The sequence below is a fragment of the Cuculus canorus genome, chromosome 3 (genome assembly GCF_017976375.1).
Source record: "Cuculus canorus isolate bCucCan1 chromosome 3, bCucCan1.pri, whole genome shotgun sequence".
Taxonomy (NCBI): Eukaryota; Metazoa; Chordata; class Aves; order Cuculiformes; family Cuculidae; genus Cuculus; species Cuculus canorus.
This window is the reverse complement of record NC_071403.1, coordinates 39,344,886-39,365,158: the sequence shown is the minus strand read 5'-3', so window position 1 is coordinate 39,365,158 and position 20,273 is coordinate 39,344,886. Positions and strand designations below refer to the sequence as shown.

Below are 20,273 nucleotides of genomic sequence, written 5' to 3'. Positions count from 1 at the left end.
ATTGCCTAAGAAAACTACAGTCACCAGACATATGGACGTAGTTTAAAACTAGCCTGGGCCACTTTAAGGAAGACATTTTTAAAGATAACCTTTTTAGACATATGAAATCTGTTTATTACTCAAAGATTACAACAGAGAACCAGAAAGATTCAGATGGCATAAAATCAGATTTAGCAACAAATAAGTTGGTTGGCAAGAGAGCAGTAAGGAGGAGTAACACCTCCAAGAGGGAATGAATCCCCCATTAGTTTTAAATGCTTGACCAGTGTAGTTTCTATAAGGAATTATACAATTGCTACTGTAGCAGAGAACAAGATAGGAGCAACTCCACTTTTACCGCCAATAAATCAGTAATATAAACCTAATGGAATTACAAGTTCTATATCCTAACAGCAGAGTTAATCTTGCTGCTATTACCTTTTTCATACTTGATACAGAGTGCTTTTCACCTTGAATCACGTTTGTATGTGAAATTTTAGCCTGAGAAACACTATTTCAAAATATAACAGTGTACAATTTGGATCTATCCGCATTATCATATGAAAACAAGTTTTCAAGTCCTCACTTTTGGGGAGCTTACTTTTTTGTATTATGCTTTAAAACAGTAAATAGTTTCCTAGCTTTAGTTTCTGCTCATTCTACACTAATCTATTAACTCTCACCTCATGCCTACTTGCATAATTCTTCAAGGTCAAGGTGCCACTTAACCAAGCTTGGTGTCAGCACTGAGGATGAGAGAGGGAAGGATGGGACATAGGGAGATTGAGGGGATGGGAAAGGGTAGGAGTGTCTGAAAATAACAGCCCCATCACAACTGAAGCAGTTGGGTAGTAGATCCAGGTCCTAACTCTATTCTTCCCTTTAGGAAAGGACAAATATTTTTCTCTCTTCATCAAAGATTAGTGGTCAATGGCTCAAGTGGTGTCCCTCAGGGGTCCGTACTGGGACCAGTGCTGTTTAATATCTTTATCAATGATATTGACAGCAAGATTGAGTGCATCCTCAGCAAGTTTGCAGATGACACCAAGCTAAGTGGTATAGTTGCCACACCAGAAGGACGGGATGTCATCCAGAGGGACCTGGACAAACTGGAGAAGTGGGCCTGTGAGAACATCATGAGGTTCAACAAGGCCACGTGTAAGGTCCTGCAGCTGGGTCGGGGCAATCCCTGTTTTCAGTACATGACAGGGGGTGACGTGCTTGAGAGCAGCCCTGCAGAGAAGGACTTGGGGGTGCTGGTCGATAAGAAGCTCGACATGAGATGGCAACGTGTGCTTGCAGCCCAGAAGGCCAACCATATCCTGGGATGCATCAAAAGATGTGTGGCCAGCAGGTCGAGGGAAGTGATTCTATCCCTCTATTCCTCTCTTGTGAGACCTCATCTGGAATACTGTGTCCAGTTCTGGAATCCTCAACACGTGAAAGAGACGGAGCTGTTGGAACGGGTCCAGAGGAGGGCTACAAAGATGATCAGAGGGCTGGAGCACCTTCCCTACAAGGACAGGCTGAAAGAGTTGTGCCTGTTCAGCCTGGAGAAGAGAAGGCTCCAAGGAGATCTTACAGAGACCTTCCAGTACCTGAAGAGGGCCTACAGAAAAGCTGGAGAGGGGCTATTCATAAAGGCTTGTGGGGATAGGATGAGAGGGAACAGGTACAAACTGGAGAGGGGCAGATTTAGACTAGACATTAGGAAGAATTTCTTCACCATGAGAGTGGTGAGACACTGGAACAGGTTGCCCAGGGAAGTTGTGGATGCCTCATCCCTGGAGGTGTTCAAGGCCAGGCTGGATGGGGCCTTGGGCACCCTGATCTAGTGGGATGTCCCTGCCTATGGCAGGGGGGTTGGAACAGGATGATCTTTAAGGTCCCTTCTGACCCACACTATTCTATAATTCTATGATCATCAGTCCTACATCTGATACATGTTATCACAATTCTTTTTCTGAAGATCTTCAGTTACCACTGATGCTGTCTGGATACAAAGACATGTGACAACTTCAGCCTTCTCTCCACAGCCACGTGTCCTCCTGCACATTCCTGTGCATAGAGAAAGCAATGGTGAAAAAAAAAAAAATAGGAGATCTTGTTGTACAAAGCTTTAGGAGTGATACTAAAAGAAAATCCACAGAAAATTTCAGATAGGAAAACATCTGCAAGTGCTCTCCTGCATAGCTGCATCATGTGGCAAGGTGAATTACATAAAAAAAAAAAATAGAACAAATTGCTTTCCTTGGTTTTTTCCAAAATTAGGGGAGAAAACCTCTACATCTTTAATTTGATCAAGACAGTAATAAAGTATTTGGTAATTGCTCCTTTGGATAGCATTTTTCCCCATTATTCACTGCATGTGAAAGATTTTCTGTCCAAGCTGGTCACCTGCAGATACATACTCTATGCAGGTGCTTGTGCTATCAACTCATAAAGCGGATCAAACTGGGCAGCCTAGATGCTGAATCTTTGAACGCACCACAGAAATATGCTGCGTTACTGGGAAATGCAACAAGAAAGCCACAGATATCCTTAGATAAGATAGAGGAGGTTGTTCTTACTTTCTACCACTTAGCCAGAGAGCTGTTCAGACTCTTGGTAGCTAACTGTGTGGTCAGGAACCCAATTCTTATGCAAATTCTACATCCTGTTTTCAGTTACCGAAGAAAATCCAGGTACAGGAAGGAAGCTTTCACACTGTCTTTCTCAGGCCTCTGCTGGATGGAGTTCATTCAGGTTAAGTTAAGAAAGAAAAATGGTGGGAATGAGAAAAAGCAACGACTTCCATTAGGAAACAGTAAAAATCCCCAGCACATAATTTAAACTGCACATTGGCTGTCCGGTTGTCTCTTAGAAAAAACACCAGATACATTTTTCAGACTAAGCAATGCTTAAAAATCAACCCTTTCACACATCAAATTAATTTCTTCAATGCATTTACACTGCCAGTAATGAAGGCTTAACACATGACTGCACCGCTCCCCCTAAAACACACCTAACCTTAGTCTCTTTGGAGCAAGTACCGGATTTGGGCACAGCTCCATGAGCAGCTTTAATCAACCTACAATGAAGCTGTCGTCAAAAGACATGACTCCACTGACCTTCCTCTTCCGCATGTTCCTGCCACCAGCCCTGAAATGGCTGAGGTCACTGTGTTGTCCAAAACACTGGATCAGTGACCTGGTGTGCAATAAGCCAATAACTACATGAAGAGAGTTGTTGTTCATTCAGGTTTGTGCAAATCCTGGGCGCTCAAAGGTTTTCCTCAAATCAAGCCCAACTAAAGGGGTCTGTCACCTTCATTTATACACTAAGTCATATGCTATTCATCAAGCATTTAATCACATATTTACATGCAATAAGTGCCAAGTCATTCCTTGCACCTTCCACATATGCTCCAAGGGAGTCTCCAGGCCACCTCAAACATTCTCTGCCAAGTTCATCTATCAGACAACTCCTCCTAATCCTAAATTTTGGCTTGGTATTTCTAAATCACTGGTTTGGAACTTCTTAGTTTAACGTTCCCGTATCCCCATTCAAAAGCCATGCTGATAAACTGTATTATTACCAAAAGCCTAGTTCCCTTACAGCTGAAAAGATTTCAACTAAAAGTAAGTTTTCCCATCACATAATAAATGCCAAAAGATAATCATTAACTGGGAACCCTTTTGTGTAAGTCCCAAGATATTTTTAAGAGACTGAAATACATCATGAGCTTTTACCGACAACGAGATGCCAGCCTAGGGAAAGCAGGTCTTGACTCTCTAGGCTAGTGACAGCTAAAGGCCAGGATGGGGATCACCCAGCTGGGCTCAAGAGGAGGACAGGCAGGTAGCAGTGTGGACACCTTAGATTGCCTTAAACTGTTTGAAAGCACACCCTAGGAGGCACATGGTGCCAATCAGAGCTAGTTCCAGATTTCTTATATAAATAAAAAGGGATATAAAAAGGGTTGGTCTTTATTTCAAGAGATGAGGGCATGGATTCAGTGAATTTCTACTCACTTTGAGTGCAGGTAGTCTCAGGAGCATTTTGGAGATGGGTGGAAGAGAAGCTGCTCACTGATCTTTCCCGTGGTCTGATAGATAGCTTTCCTTGTGAACCCCATTTAAATAAGCATTGGTACCTACATGGATCTATCATAACACTACCACTGTAGTAGTACCACTGTAGAATTTCTGACTATCTTCTACATCAAGGATTCAAAGACAATCCAGTGTGAGGAAAATCAGCCTGTCAACAGAGCAGGGCTGAGGGAACCTGTAATTTGGTATCATAAAAGAAGATACAAGCATTTTAAAAATGTATTAACATATGCTATTTTCCTTCCTGAATACACAGCAGTTTACCTGGGAGAGCTATGCCACGTAAGTTGACCAACACAATGTCTCTTCAAAACACAAGCTATACTGCCTCGTCTATTGGTTGGTGATTACAAGGCAAGAGATCAAAACTACAGATGCAAATCACAAAGATTCTAAAGATACAGCACATATGCCCCCTTTTCATGTACAAAAATGACATTAGCATCCGATGTGTTGCTGACTGCCAGCACTTCATCACATAGATCCTCAGGAGCCAATGAAAAGAGCAATTCAGTTTACATACGCTACAGATCCCAAATGTGAGCTGATGGTCACATCACAGACAGCATGACAGACTGACGAGACATAAGGAAACATCAGCATGGAAAGCTGGGAGCAAGAGTGTCACAATATAATTAATATCTGGCTTAACTTTATATTATTACTTCAATGCAGGTGAAAGGAGTTCTGCTATTTAGGGCATTTAGGTTAACTTCTGACATGTATTTCAAAGCACAATATGGGAAGCTATTGAAGAGAAATCAAAGGCCTGTCTTGAGGCTACCAGGCTTGAGTCATGCAGACTCCCCAAGAATGACTCCCTCACACCTATGCCTGGAGACTAAAACATTTGCAATATGATTTCAAATGCACTCTCTTGTACTCCTTGTATAATTGGCTAACGAATATTCTTGCCCTACAGAGATAAAAATCTTACAAATGTAAACCTCATGCCTGAAACTACAAAGAGTATATTCTGCCTCTTCCCTACAAGCAGAGATCACCAGAGAGGATCACGGCACTGATGACGTGTGGAGATGACGGCACTGATCTAGCCAAGTGCTGGTCTTGAGAACCTGGGTGGGGGAAGAGGCAAAGGATCCAGTCTACCTGGTCAAATCCCATCCCAGGAAATGCGGAAGAGAAAAAGTTGGAAGAGAGTCCAATCCTTTCCCTGCTAGCAAGTTCAACTGCTAGCATCCCATAATGAGCTAAACCTACTGTTAGTTTCTCTTTTGTTCTGAATGCAGTTAAGAAATCTCTTTATGTTACTGGACAGTTTTCATGTTCTGTCCTTTACTTTCCCATTTCAACTCCCTCACCTCCCACTTGAAACGTAAGTTTACAATCTGGTTTTACATATCCATGTAGCTTCACCTCCATCTAACAGCAGACTTAAAACCAGCTCTGTCTTCTGTCTTAGCTATACATTGAGGCAACTTGTCATGTGTTGACAGGCAATTACATACAAAACACCAAATTTAACTTATTTGTGTATTTTACTTAGTTTTACAATGAACAGGAGCTTATCCATCAAGATGAGAATTAGAAGAGGACTCCACACATGGGGAGCTCAAGCCATGTTAAGATGTTTCCACCCAAAATTTCAGAAGTTAAGCATTAACAGCATTATTTCTGGTACTTACTTACTGCTCAGATCCTGCCTGTGGACAAGGCATCCCTTCCTGTGCAACAGTTTCTAGTAAACACCAATTAACAACCCAACTTGAATATAACCTGGTGGCCTTCACATTGATCCACTGGGATTTGAGATCATTTGTTCTTATTCCAAAACAAGTGATTTGAAACTGGCTGCCTTTCAGTCATTTGTCCACCTCATTCCTTCCACAGGGTTTCAGCAACCAATGCTAATCTACCAACTGCCTGAAGCTTCCCAGCCACCCACTGCCAACTACATCCAGTTCATACCCATACATAGGTTATTCCACCCCCTGAATTCCATATTCTATGCAGGCGATTACTACCAAATAAACTTCTTTCTATGCAGCTTTAATTTTATTTGAGGTTTTGATTTTGGAAGAAAAAAATATTTCTCTTTTCACTCCTTCGCATCTTACTCTCATTTTTGCCAAGAAGCCAATCTGAAACACAAAGGCTAAGCAAGGTCTCAAGTCTTGGGAAAACTCAAATCCTGTTTCTCTTACAGCTGTATTAAGCAACTTAACAGTGAGTAGTCCAGTTTATTAATCACTTGGATTTCTTAGAGTACGAAGTACTTTGCTACACAAATAGGGCTGACCAAATCAAGCCCCAGAGGTTTGAGCCGATGACTGTTGGTTAATTACTAGCAAGAACTTACAAGATTTTTCTTATTTTGTCAAATGCACTCCACCTTTTTATGATTAGCACCTTAGCAAGTCCTCAACTTCAACCATACTGGGTAGTAGAGAAGACAAAAATCAGGACTCATTAACAGAAGGAAGTTTCAATTTTTGACTCAATATATACTGGAAAGTCCACTACTGATTAAGCCTTTTTAGCAAATGACCTAGCTATTAGAAACTATTATACAAAGTGGGTTCAGTAAGTGCCCCACCTTATTACATTTAAATTCTCCATAGATTTTTACTGCGTTGCAAGCAACTTTCAACTTTGAAACACATTAAGTACTGCTGGTATCATGGGAGCCGTCTCTGTTGATTCCGTGCTTGTCACAGTAAATCTCACTACATTATGGGTGATGAAAATTGCTGTGCCCTCTCTGTTTTATTTACTAACATTTGCTGTTGGCCAGATGCTAAGAATATTCAGAGGCTTGGTAACTGCACGTGTGCTGCACTGCTCCTGTATCACCCCCTGCCCGAGTGATGGCACAGAGGGCAAGTCAAAAAGACTTCTAGACTCCTAGGAGATAGTGTAGCAACTCCCATTCCACATACAATATTCTGTCTTATTAACTGAGCACATATTAATTTTCCCTCTCAGGACTCTTCTCACAGTGTTTAGGCCTCCTCCTTGTTCTGGACAGAAATCAGAGCTACATTAACAGCAGGTTTTGTTAGTTTCACCTCCCACTCGCTCACTGCAGAAATTAAATACTATACATTGAATGAGAAGGGATGGCTTTATGATTAGACAGCAGAATGATAAGCTAGTTAACTGGATTTTATTTTGCTAGTGAAAGTAACTGTGTAACTGAGAACGAGTCACCTAAACCAAGCTCTTCCTTATGATGCATTTTTTAACAGTGATAACTCCTCAAGTATGCTGACTGTGAACAATATCAAGCAAAATCAGTGCAGTCTGGGAATATTCCGCACATCTTATAGAAAGACTCACTATTTCATGCTGGAATAAATATATGGTCAAAATTCAGAAGATTAAGGTCAAGCACAACTAGCACTTCTGTTACACTGCCTTTTTTCCTGTTTCAGGGTCTTCAGTGGCAAAACACAAAGGATCATCTTCATCCATTTTCGTAATTCTCAACAGGAATTCTGGTTTTCACAGCAGTCCACTTAAAAAGTCTGTCCCAGAGATGTGCATTCTACTCTAAAGCAAATAAACATGCTTCCAAGCTGTTACAGTTCCAGTGCTGAGTCCTGCAACTCACCTCATGTTTATGAAGGTATTTTAGAGCCCATAACACTTTGAGGAAAATCAGCAAAACAATGAGAAAAAAAGAGAAAAGAAAAATAAATTTTAGCTTAGCAAGTCAATATTTTCCAACAAAACCAGGCTTTATACAGGAAATGTTCGAACTAAGCAGTCAAACTGCATAAATAGCTTAACTTGGTTATCCCAGGAAGGGGAGAGCATCCTGGGCACTGGGTATGGCAGCGAGGGTGCTTACGGTACCACTGTGACAGACAGACATATCCTTGGAAGTCTGAAGGAAGATTACTGCAGCAATAACAACAGAAAGGGTAACAAAAAGTTAAGAAGCTGATTGGCACATAAGCCAAGAGATGAGGCAAAAACAAGGAGAAAGGAGTGGTATTTCCATTGGTCTTCAGGCAAATAAAACAAACAGCGTTTTGTTGTTTTAGGACACGAAAACAATGGCTATATCTGCCCCTAGAGATTTGGAGATTAAACGGTATAAATATATTCCAGAACTATAAAACAGCAGAAGAACAACACAAGTGCTAAGAGGAAAACATGATGTTTCAAAGGAGAAACCTTCTGGCAGTGGGATCTGTGCAGCCATTTAGCGGTGCCTCTAAACAAATGATCAGTATCTCACATCATTAGGTTATTTAGAATGGTGCCACTACAGCCTTCGGAGATTTGCTGTATGGAACAATCCTGGCTAGGAAGAAGTATGCTGGGGGATTCTTTTTTACAGGGTGTAGGAGATGCACCACTTCCTCCTCAGCTCGACCATGCCACCCACCGGCTGTAGGCATTACCACCACTAGGCACTCATACCAGGCAAGGGGCTCCCGGCTCCCATTGCAGCACTTCCACCTTCTTCAAAGACAAAGAAAATGTTTTTTACCACTCTCTCTCTTTCCTACAAAGCGTGGCAGGGAGCAGCACCGCCTTCAGTTCTCAACAGCCTTCAGAAATTGTGTGACAGTCAGTCCTCGAGGTAAGGCAGCTTTACTTAATCAACAAAATCCTTCTGACAGAATATCAGCCCTTGCATAGATCTATTAAAAGGCGTGACATTCAGAGTGAAAGAGAAGGGATGTCACTGTCAGGGTTTATGAATTCACAAGGGTAAACACATTCACAAGCTTCTAATGAAGAGACATGATATGCAAGGAACAAATTATAGTGAGATGCAGCACTCCTTCCCTGTTTCTCTTAGAACAATAAATAAAGAAGGGTTTATAGTCCTGTAAAATAAGAAAGCGAGATTATTCAGAGGACAGGGGTCTTCATTCTGTTAGACTGACAGACACGATCCCTCTAGGCTCAAAGGAGCTTATGACAAGACCTCCATTAAGCCACAAAATAAAGTATGTAATCATCATCATATCAACACAGATGAGAATACGCAAGACTTTTGCTATATCTAGTGCATAATTCTTTTGACTTGGAAAACTAAGCATTCTGTCAAAGTGCAGAAAGCATTTAGAAAACAGATCAGTAACTCCTGTATCAGATTTTCTTAAAGTACTAGACATTAAATCAAAGCTGGGTAACTGGGAAGAAACAAAACCTCCAAACCCCTGTGCAAACACACACAGAAAAATGGTTAACCATAAGTAAGAAATGGTTAACTCTAAGTAAGAGACTATTTTAGTCGAAGAACCTCAGAAACATCAATAAAGGGACTACTTAGAGAGGTAAAAATCACATGGAAAGGAAAAAAAAAAGAGGTATGAGCATCCATAATGTTAAATATGAAGACAGATGTATAGGCATGGATAATCCCTCTCAGCCAGTTTCATATGGAAGCATACCAACAATTAAAAAAAATAAAGTCTTTACTTTAGAAGATTTGGCAGTACCTTCGCATCACTGCAGCTAACACATCTTCCCGCAGGGAACTGCTAAATGCCCATCTTCTTGCAGAACTGGGCCCAGCAAGATGGATGGTTTCGTGCTCTGCTGTAATGAGGTGAAGACTAACTATTTAAACAAGCCCACCTATGGGTGTAGGAAAGAGCTCTTGGAAACCACTTGGGACATTAGCAAAGGTGCCAGCTTTCAGGAGAGCAGCAGTAACAAATGGCTAAGCATGTAACCACTGCCAGCAACAGCTGCAGTGGACGAGGGAGGTGTAACATAGACAGACTAATACTATGGCAACTATCAATTCCACTGAAATTACTTCATTTTGAGAATATGGAGCATAGGGGATGTGGAGCTATCGCACTTGTCTCACAATCAAGTATTTTCCATTTCTCTTCAAACTGCCACTTCGACTGTTGGTTAATAGTCTTTATTTAGTAACAAACAAAAGTAGGTGTTTAAATAACGAAAGGGTTTCTTTCTCTATGGATTTTGTCAGTTGACCCTGTGCTCAGCTCAAAAGAAGCATTAAGTTTTTGTATTCCGCAACAACAAAAAATCATCTGTATCTCTGCAGAACCCAGAGTCTTTGCACACCCGCATGACAGCCAGTAGCATTTCAAGTCAGCCTCACAATAATGCTGGTCCACATGAAACATGGGAACAGTTACGAAACGAACATTAGCAAAACCTGAGTTTGCGTAGACTGTCGGATGCAAACCAAAGATGACCTGGAGAGTTTTATGTTGTCCCTTGTGAGCCCTGCAGCACTCTTCAGTGAGACAGGGATGCCCCCATCCCCCTTCTCCCTCACATCTCCACGGCAAGTGAAACTGTTGCAGTGCTTTTCACCATACTACTGAAACACTTGAGAAACAAAATTCAGCCACCTCAAATCCCTGCCCCCTCAATTCCTTTAGGTACAGACCAATAATAAATTGCTGCTTTCAGCAGAAGCACTTTACTAGGTATGCAACAGCAGTTTATATTTTGGTGTGTTTGGTCTTTTGGTTTTTTTTTTTTAAACAAAGCAATATACCGATAAAACAGACAAGAGTTCACAGGTTTATTCCGTAACAATTCTCCAGTTTTCCTTCTATAGATTTTATTTCCAGAACACTGTCGTCAGAACTTCATACAGAGAAGTGCGTTTTCTTTTAGTTCCCAGATTATTGATCTCATCAGATTTAAACCCATCAAAAAATTACAGACAGATCAAGAAATCACTGTAAAATCTTGAGTTTGCCAGGAAACACTACTCCAAGATTTATCTTTGTTTTGGTAAGGCCCATGCTGCCCCATAAAAGACAATCTCCAGGTGTGGACTATCAACACATCACAACACTGTTACACTGGATTCATTTCCTTCTCCTAATGAGGACTCCTTCTTAGGAGCCAGCCATTCCCGCACATTTGTGAGCCAGAAAGAAATCTGACTCTAGGATAACTACAATTTTCTGTCGCCTTCCTCCTCTTTAAAAAAGGATTCCTTCCAAGATGGAACCAGAGTCCTCTTAATCTAAAATATCATTCCTACAAAATACCAAGAGAAAATTTGGAAGGAGAAGTATTTAATAAATCATATCTAAAATTACCCACAGTATCCAACAAATGACAATCCCGAACTGCAAACAGATGTGTATATGACTCATCTCACCTCCATTTATGCACAAACTGATTTTTTTTTTTTTTAAATACTTGCAAGAATAAATCTAAAAAAGATACTTATGGTTAACTGAGCTACTGATGCAGTTGGAGGGAGGTGGGGAACAAGCTTTCCAGGACACAAGCCCTTTGACATCTTGTTTAAAAATATGTAGCTACTTGTTCACACTTCAGTGGACAAAGTGAGTATGAATTAAGACTGAAGTTTTAAACAGTATATATGAATTTATGAAACAAATTATGCCAAAAAAGCCGAATCCCAGTGTCATCAAACACTGAAGACAAATCTTAAAAACATTAAAATAAACTGCAATAACTGTTATTAAAATTAACTGTTTCCTATAACAACACGGAGTTTTAGAACCGAGAAACAAGAAATATATGTTTTAAGAACTGCAAGGTTAAAGTTAGGAGTAGATGATATGCAGAACTACAAAGTTTTGTTTGTTTTTACAGGAAGGATATTAAAATTCAATTAGCCTTTTAAGGCAGGCCAATAGAATATAAGAAAAGTGCATTAACAAGCTATCAAAACAAACATAACTCAAAACACTGTAGCATTAACAAAACTCACCAGTACTATAGTATCTTTTAAGTTCTGTGCGTCTGATGTCTTTCAGTTGATTGTACTTTTTCTTTTTCTTTTCTTTGTCTGGAGCAGTTTCCTTTTCCCCAGCAAATTTACAGTTGTCTTCAGAGGAACTGATTTGCTCCAAAATAACTTTACTTTCATCATCTTTCTCAGGAGGCGTTTTGGAAACAGGAGATCCAGGGGGATTGGCAGAGACAGCCTCAGTGTTTTGTTTGGCTTGTCTTTTCTTTTTCAAACTATGCATAAAGAAAAAAATGCACAACATTATGATGTAGCCAACTTCTACAAACAACTTAACTCACTTGCTAACTTGATTTTTTTTAACCTAATTTAATCCCAGAATTCCTTATAACTCAGTAAAACCCAGTAACTTTAAGATTACCCTACAGAATACTCATCAATCATCATATTATTATCACCTCAAGGATATCTTGAAGAATAACAAAAAAGGTAATAAAGATTTTACTGTTGTTTACTGAGGAGGAGGAATGGGGAAAAAGGAAAAAAAAAAAAAAAACCACTGAAAAGTTGTTTTGTTTTTAAGCTACCATACAAATAAACATAGAAACAAGATACTGAATCACATTTTTCAAGATGAAAATTCCAATAAAATAAAACCCCAGATCCTAATGTTTTATAAAGCAACAGCTAACAACTTCATAGTAAACTCCTCCTGCTTCATAAAGCTATTTGTTTTGATAGAAGTCTATTATTTATTTCCATTTTGCCTGAAGTTATCTCCCAGCAGCCACTCATACTACTCCACATGTGTTCCGGCACAACTCACACCACCAGGTTACTCCAAGTATCACACAGCAGCTCCTTCCATAACATGACCAATGTGGCCACAAACTCCTTGTATGGGAATATTTTCCAGCTGCTATAGCTCTCAGAAAAATTTTAACGAGTTGCCTATAAATCTTCCAACTTACCACTACAACAAGAAGAGTATTTTCTTTTTAGAAGATTCCTTTAAAGCACAGCTCAAATGAGAAAGATGGTTCAGGAATCCTAACAGAATTTTCTGCTATCACCATGTTTAACACTGACTTTGCTTAGCAAGAGCAAAGGCTCACTTTATGGGCTGAGGGTCAGCGTCACTGGAACAGTCCTCAGTTAAAAATCACTGACACACATCACACAAAACAAAAAGCTAATCTCTCTAACGATCCTTCTCTCTAGTACATTAACTTCTTATTTACAAGGTACCTAAGGGCTGGAGTAGTATATTAATCTTGTTGATGCCACGAACATTTTCACATGAACACGAAGAATTATGCGTAGAAAATAAAGGCAATCAATGAGTGACCACAAATGAGAAAAGGTTACATGACCTCCCAGCAGCAGTTTATCGAATGGAAAACCTAACTTATTAATTTATTAATATGATGCAGAAATTTCAGAGATTCTTCTGTCCACCTTTCATATTTATAGTCCATTGATACATTTTTTTCAGGCTATAACATAAAACAAAATAAATGGAGCATCTGAGAATTTAAGTAAAACAGTTCCCAAATTTAGAATATTCAGCTTGAGACCACGGTGAAGGGTAGTTTTTCAGACTATGTGACCAACGCTTTCCAGTGAAATGTTTCAAGAATATCGCCTTGCAAAAGCTATGTCTATCACAAACATATGTGTTCATATTTCTTAAATACTTCCCAAAGTATGGTAGCAGGAGAGCAATGTTCTACAGCCAACTCAGTGAGGATGGGTCCTACTTCAGCAGTGGTTCCCCATTCATTCAAATCCACTGATTTATAAAAGAACTAGCAGTAGTCCATGCTCTGCACAGCAAAAGAGATTTGGCGAGTGAAACTTTACAGATTAAGTCCTGACTACATATGAAAACAAGTGACAGGGATTTATAAAAGATAAAAGTGAATACATCTATGGAACAAATGAAGTGTTTTGTTTAGACTAATGACAATTTGAGTATGCAAAGGAAGCTTACTTTTGTCTAATAAGCCATAGTCCTGATCAAAGGCTGCTGTAGCAACCAAAAAACACTACAGTCACGTTGCATGCACAATGCCTATATTTAGCCCTGGCAGAAATCTTTGCAAAGCAGCCTTGCACACTGAAACAGCATATCCTCACCTCATGGTTGTACTTGATTCTAGACTTGAAAAGCAGACACAGACCTGATGTTTTACTCTAGTGACTCAATAACCTTCCTGCATGTGTGCCTATCACGGGTTACATCGATCATCTGCTTTGGCAGATGAAAACTGGCAAGTACCCACTGGTAGCCCAATTTCTTCTCGCACTGCAACAAGCACTTTCTTTCCCCAAATTCCCAGTCTGTTTAGATCAAAAGCTCTGTTAAGTAAGCTTTCCATAGTGTAGCATTTTGCAGGGGGGAAAAAAGGAATAAAGAGAAAAAAACTCTAGAGGTCAACAGTCCTCGTGATGATACTAAGAGCTTCCATCAGTACTTTCTTTAAAACATACTCGTTTGAACAAGAGTTTTCAAAGTCGCTCGTGGCAACTTTAAAAATAAAGAGCCAAAACAGAATTGGTCTAATAGCAATAGAAAAGAAGAAAGCAGAAATAACTGTCTGAACTTACTAACTGCAACATAACCAATTGATGCTGCTTCCCTTAGTGTTTGATCTTGCCTGATTTCCACATACCATGGCCCAACAAGAGCTTATCACACAACCTCCAGCATCGCAGCACACAGTTACTGCTGTGGATGGCAACGCCACAGGCACTTCTCACGTAAAAACAATCAAGTACCCTGTGTATTCTGTAATTTCTATTCCATCCTCATGGCAGGTGTCAGATTTTCAGACAGTGCCAAGCCTACTCCTCCTGCCCACTGCTCTGTTTCAAGGCTCTACATTGGCACTAAAAAATTATACTGGATGCAGAGTGACCATCGCAGGACTGAGTTACTGCAACTCTGCCTGGGGCTGAAGATCTCTGCTCGGAAGATGCCCCTTTTCGAGGTCTCAAAAGCCTGGCCAAAATTACACAACAACTTCCATCACTCTCGAAAAGACTGAACTGTAATATCCCGAGAAACCAAACTAGACCTTCAACAGCATTTAAAACCATAACAACAGCCTCACATTTACTATGCTTTTTGACATTACTATGTGCACTCTCTTAGTATAGCAAATACAAAGTGCTGTATACACACAAGGCATTTAATTATTAACATGCTCTGGTACAGTGCAGCTGACACTGGGCTCTGAAGAGCACAGCCGGAGGGTTTACCACATCTTAAGCAAAACTCTATCCCTTTGCAGCACCCTCTACAGCCCCCACCCACAGGACTTGCACACCCTAGCAAGGCAGACTGGGCACCCACACAAACTGCCAGCCCCTCTCCTGCTCAGATTTCAAACCTATCGCCTCCTGCAGAAGCTGGACGCTGAAGGTCTCCATCAGCTCTTCTCCCAGCTCTCAGGTATCTCCCACTCTCCACAGCAGGGGCTACCATGGCAGATGAATTTAAGAACACCTTTGTCAAATTACTTCTCTTTTTCAACTACTTTGGAAGACCTGAAGTGGTTTTGTTCAATTTTAAAGTGATTTCTTTGAACAAAACCAGTACTCATAGTACTTGACATAGTGGTTACAAGAGTGAAAAGGAGCTGAAAGCCAAACAAACAAAAACCAAATTAACAAATCCCTTCTATTTGACCAGCACCAGGTCTGGCAATTAAATCACCCTTCCAGAAAAAATAATATGCATTTTTTCCAGGGAATGGATAAGCTGTTACAGTGATGTTGGTTTTTCAGTGTCAGAGTCAACAGATACGTTGTGTTGCACTAGGGAAGCTGGGGAAGGAAGAGAGAGAGAGAAAAAGATAGGGTAGGAGAAGCAGCTCATTTATTTGCAAAAACACTCTGGTTTCCAAGGAAAGAGTCTTACACATCTGTAATTTCATTTAGACACCAGATAGCATTTTTCAAGTTAATTGGTTCTGACAGGCAAAACATTTCTTCTGAATTTATATAGAAGCATCCTTTTACGGCTCCTCAAAATAGTTTCTGAGCAACAACTGATAAGCCATTTTCTAAGACTGACCAAATACAGACCTTTCCAGTAAAGTTTTCAGTCTGTTACTGTGCACACAGAACAGTACGGGGGGCTTTGCCACTAAGTCCTATGGAAATTGGAGGAACTGGTTCTTAATGGGCACTGTGAGCTGTCTGCAGAGAAGTTTAAGGTATCTACACTACAGAGGGAAGAGTGAGCAGAAAACTTTTGCAACAAACCCACCATTCTTGTATCATTTAATAAAGACTAATCATCTGAAATGGATATAATTTCAGAGTAGGCAGGTAAAAATACAAGGTCAGCAGAGCTCACTTAAATTAATTTGCAACTGACTGCTTAATAGCTTGGGCACTGACTTACAGGAAGAGCACTAGGAAAGACTTCAAGAAATGGCCCGTTCCATCTCCCAGACTCAAGCTTATTTGACTGCCTACAAAAGGCAAATAAATCTGCATTTTTAGAATAAAACATCCTGAATTTCCAATCACTCTAACAAGTTAGGTGGTTAGCTTAAAGAAAATTGATCAGAGAAAGAAGGGGCGATATTATTAGCACAACTTTCACTAGAAGACTCAAAGCAATGAGCAAAGCTAAGTAACTCTGACACTGATACAATAAAGAAATGCAAATCTGACAATGTTTTTTCTTCTAGAAATTCCACCTGATTTTGGTCAGAACTTCTTGAACAGAGATGCCTTACAAACAACTGAATAGGACCTCATTTGATATACAATAATTAATCCCAGAAAAGAGCACTAGGCCCATATCACAGGATGTTCTAAAAAAAACTTCTGGGATGATACCGCATGATTTTTATGACAGCACAGACAACTCTTGCTTTAGAAACAAAAGCATCTATCAAAGTGGCCCTTCAAAACATGTTAACAGAAGAACGGGGAAGGGAGAAGAAATCTTTATCTTATCTTGAAGCTGACACAGTTTTCCTCTTGGGAAATTTTCCACAATGTGCATCCTCTAAAACGTGCCTTGATATCTGGCATACAGTCAGCTAGCTTAACATCCTGCACAGCACAAACAGATTATGTTCTACAAACACTGTTTTTAAAATTCATTTATGCATATACGTAATACAATTAACAAAACTTGCAAAAAAGAGCTGTAAAACACTTCAAACATTTTAATCTGTTTTGTTCCCATTAAGATTCCAGTCCATTTACTTTGCATACAAAATTATATACACCCTAACTATTTCATTCAGAATTAATCATTTCAATCTTAATTTAAATCCCTGCACTCAATATAATATATACTTAGGCATGTAGGATACAAAGAAATTCCTCCACCAATCCAGAACAGCTAAATAAATCAAATTCACTACATTGAAAAAAAAAAAATCCTACATACAAAAACCTTACAGCAAAAATCTCTGTTAGACACCCACTGGTCTCATCCTAGTCAGCTATTCTATTCCAGCCCACACATCACCTACCTCTCCTTCATCCAGCTCAGTGCCAGCACGACTTGGCCAGCTCTGGGCACAGCTATGCTCTCATCTCATCTGCTGTAACCTGACGAATAAGCAACCTTAGACAAAATAAATCGTTACTGTTTGCAAAGCTAAAGGAAGTCATGCCGCTTGCCAGACCACAAACGCTTCACTCCTGACTTCCTCAGTGCAGCTACTCTCACTTCACAACAGAAATGAATGCAAAACTTTTCATCCTCAGTGAGAAATCTTCCTTAAACTGAACAGCAAGAAAGTACACTCCGTGAAACACCAGCCATTCCATGCTGCTATGCATCCCATTTTGGAAAGAAACAAGTGACAAGTCTGTACATTTCTGATTAAAACAGACCACTAAGGAAAAAATAAGGGATGGAACACATTTGAGAGATTTAAACAATTAACTGCTGAGGAGAAAAAAATATGAAAAAAAGTAACCCTAAAATAGTTAAGCACAACAGTGTAGTTGCAGTATGGTGGTTACAGACACTGAAGTGCTCACACTCTGGTCATTCCCAATGACAAACAGCAACTACAGAAAGCTGATATTAGTAGCATAAGTTGCAGCTGGAAATTTCTACTTTTACTGGAACTCCTGTTACTAATTTACAACAAATACCAGCACCAGGTTTCACGCATGGTCAGTCATCAGCAATGCTCAAGAAAGCTGGCGTGTTCCACAGAGTAAAGTGCCATACTGATAATCAGGGAATGTCCATTTTCTTCCTGATACTGGCATTAACTTACAGAAAACACGTCACTCTACCTCTGTTTCATCAACTGTTACATGGAGAGAAGGATGTGTAGTAAAGCTGTTCTGGAATTTTAAAGACATTGTACCTTCTGATAGAAAAAAAGTTCTTAGATTAAATGATGTTGATTTGATCCCAGTGTGCTGACTGACAGCAGGGAGATTTACTTATCCCACTTAAGCTCTCCTACGTTTATTTCAGAGGGGAAAAAAATTATCACAGTATCATATTTATACATCAAAAAAAATCATATATACAAAAAAAAAATCACCATATCCCAAGGTAAAACTCGAGAGGGGTTTGACGTGTTGAGAAGTTTTTGTTTTCTTAAATTTAAGAATGCAGTGTTCCCAAGCTTGTTATAAACTTTCTATTTTCAAAGGCAAAAAGTTCCCTTTACTTAGCAAAAGAGGTTATGATGTATTCAGCACTCCATTACCATAACAATATAATAAAACCTTTGTTTGACTTAGACAATGATTTAACTCCTTCTCTTGTAACCTCAGTTACTGCAGGCTTTCGAAGACCAGCTTTAGGCAGAAGGCAAAATGAAGAAATCCCTTTCTTCAGATGACTCCTTTAACTTTGTCTGAAGTTCATTTAACAGGCTCGTTCAATTAAATCCACACCACAGATCTATCATGTCACAAATACCAACTGGGCTCCTACCACACTTCCATCCTGCTTCTCCTCTTCTCTGCTAACAATGCCAGATATTTTCTCCTGCTATGGTGTTCATTAATCACCCTAAAACACTCCTACACACACAATGAATTCTTCCTGAAACAGCTTAGCATGACACTGTCCCTGCACTGAAGCCTTGACCAGGGAGGAACAGCCTTGCCTGACCACCTCCAGCCGGTGCTGGGCTCCAACTGCTCTCCCACACTCGGTTCCAGCTCCCAGAGCCACTACTCCCCTGGACATCAGCTGCCTGAACTATAAGGAAAAGAGAACTGTAGTTATATGGCAAAGGAGGATGTTAGAGGGAAGCTGCATGCATTCTGCAGGGGGAGGAGTCACGCCATATTAAAACTATTAAGGACAATAGGCACATGGTTATCAGACTGGCCAAAACACATCTCAAGTTCTCCCTAAAACTTTGACAAACTTCTCCCTCCCTACCTCAACTGAACACTCTTCAAGAAACTCAACTTTCATGAAACAAAGAGGCAGGCCCTTTTAGATTAGTAATTGATTAACAGATGGAAACAAATGGAAGAATTGAGAACATGCCAAAAGATGACAACAGGGTAGATGGAGAACTGTGTGGAATGTGTACAGCTCTATATAGTCACCACTGCACACCCATCTTATCATACAAGGTAAGTACCAAACTGTCCTGATCAAACAGAGCCAGTTTTAGCATTGATTGAACTGACTGAAAAAGGAAATGTACCGCTCAGTTACTCAAACAGCAATAAACATTCACAATGAAGCGATAAAACAGTAGATGAAAACCAATGGTCAGTTAAAGCAAAATCCACACGAAACATGCCACACATTGTGCAGTGATAATGCAGCTCAACCCACCTCCAGGAAAAACATCTCAGGGAATGGTTATTTTAGTATTTCTTATATGAGAAGTACCAAGGGCACCACATTAAATTATTTCAAAAAATTCTTTCAGACTAAGGTGAAAAGCAGCTAAAATAAATAGTTTAGGCATGCTATGTTTACCAAATATGTAAACAGATACAAAAAGCAATGATGAAAACTCATCATGGCAAGGTCTAGGAAGGGCTATAGAGAACACAGTCACAGGAATACAACCTTTTGTTTTTCCCTTTTGGCTCAGCAGGTACCTACACCAGAAACTGGTAGAAGCCTGTACACCTATGGTCACACTCAAGAAGGATCCCTGCATGCACTGGTTTGTTTGCCTTTTTTTTTTTTGTTTTCTTCCACTCTTAAGCATCCTCAACCAGTCTCTTATCAGAGATAAAACAGGGTAAGTGCAGCAGTACTTGGGCAAAAAGCACAGCAAACCTGTAGGATTCAGGAGCATGGTACTATTAGAGAAAAAGCCTGTAGCTCAAAGAAGCAATTGAAGCCACTTTTGTTAGCAAATGAAGGCACCTCTTTCTCTGCTTACCAGTGATCCCCAGGAGGTGCTCTCATTCTCTTTGGGAAATTATCTATGTTTAAGATAACCCAGCAAAAGTGCAATACATGAACTAACTTTTCAAAATCTAATCACTGCCCCATTAGATTCCACTTGGCTGTGCTACCATTTGTACCAACACAAAGGAGAAGGCTGAAAGAGGAGACAAGACTGCTCCTC

The 20,273-nt window shown here is 40.0% G+C and overlaps 1 protein-coding gene across 6 annotated transcripts in view; it reads right to left on the bottom strand.

Moving 5' to 3' along the window:
* NCOA7 (nuclear receptor coactivator 7) overlaps positions 1-20,273 on the bottom strand; it is an 85,094-nt gene that overhangs the window by 34,841 nt on the left and 29,980 nt on the right. For 5 of the 6 annotated variants that reach the window (XM_054062280.1, XM_054062279.1, XM_054062283.1 and 2 more), the window contains exon 3: positions 11,740-11,993. In XM_054062280.1, the coding sequence (XP_053918255.1) occupies positions 11,740-11,993 (254 nt within the window). Of the gene's footprint in view, positions 1-11,739; positions 11,994-17,222; positions 17,243-20,273 lie in introns of those variants that run through there. The other variant, XM_009562895.2, reaches the window with a different exon arrangement.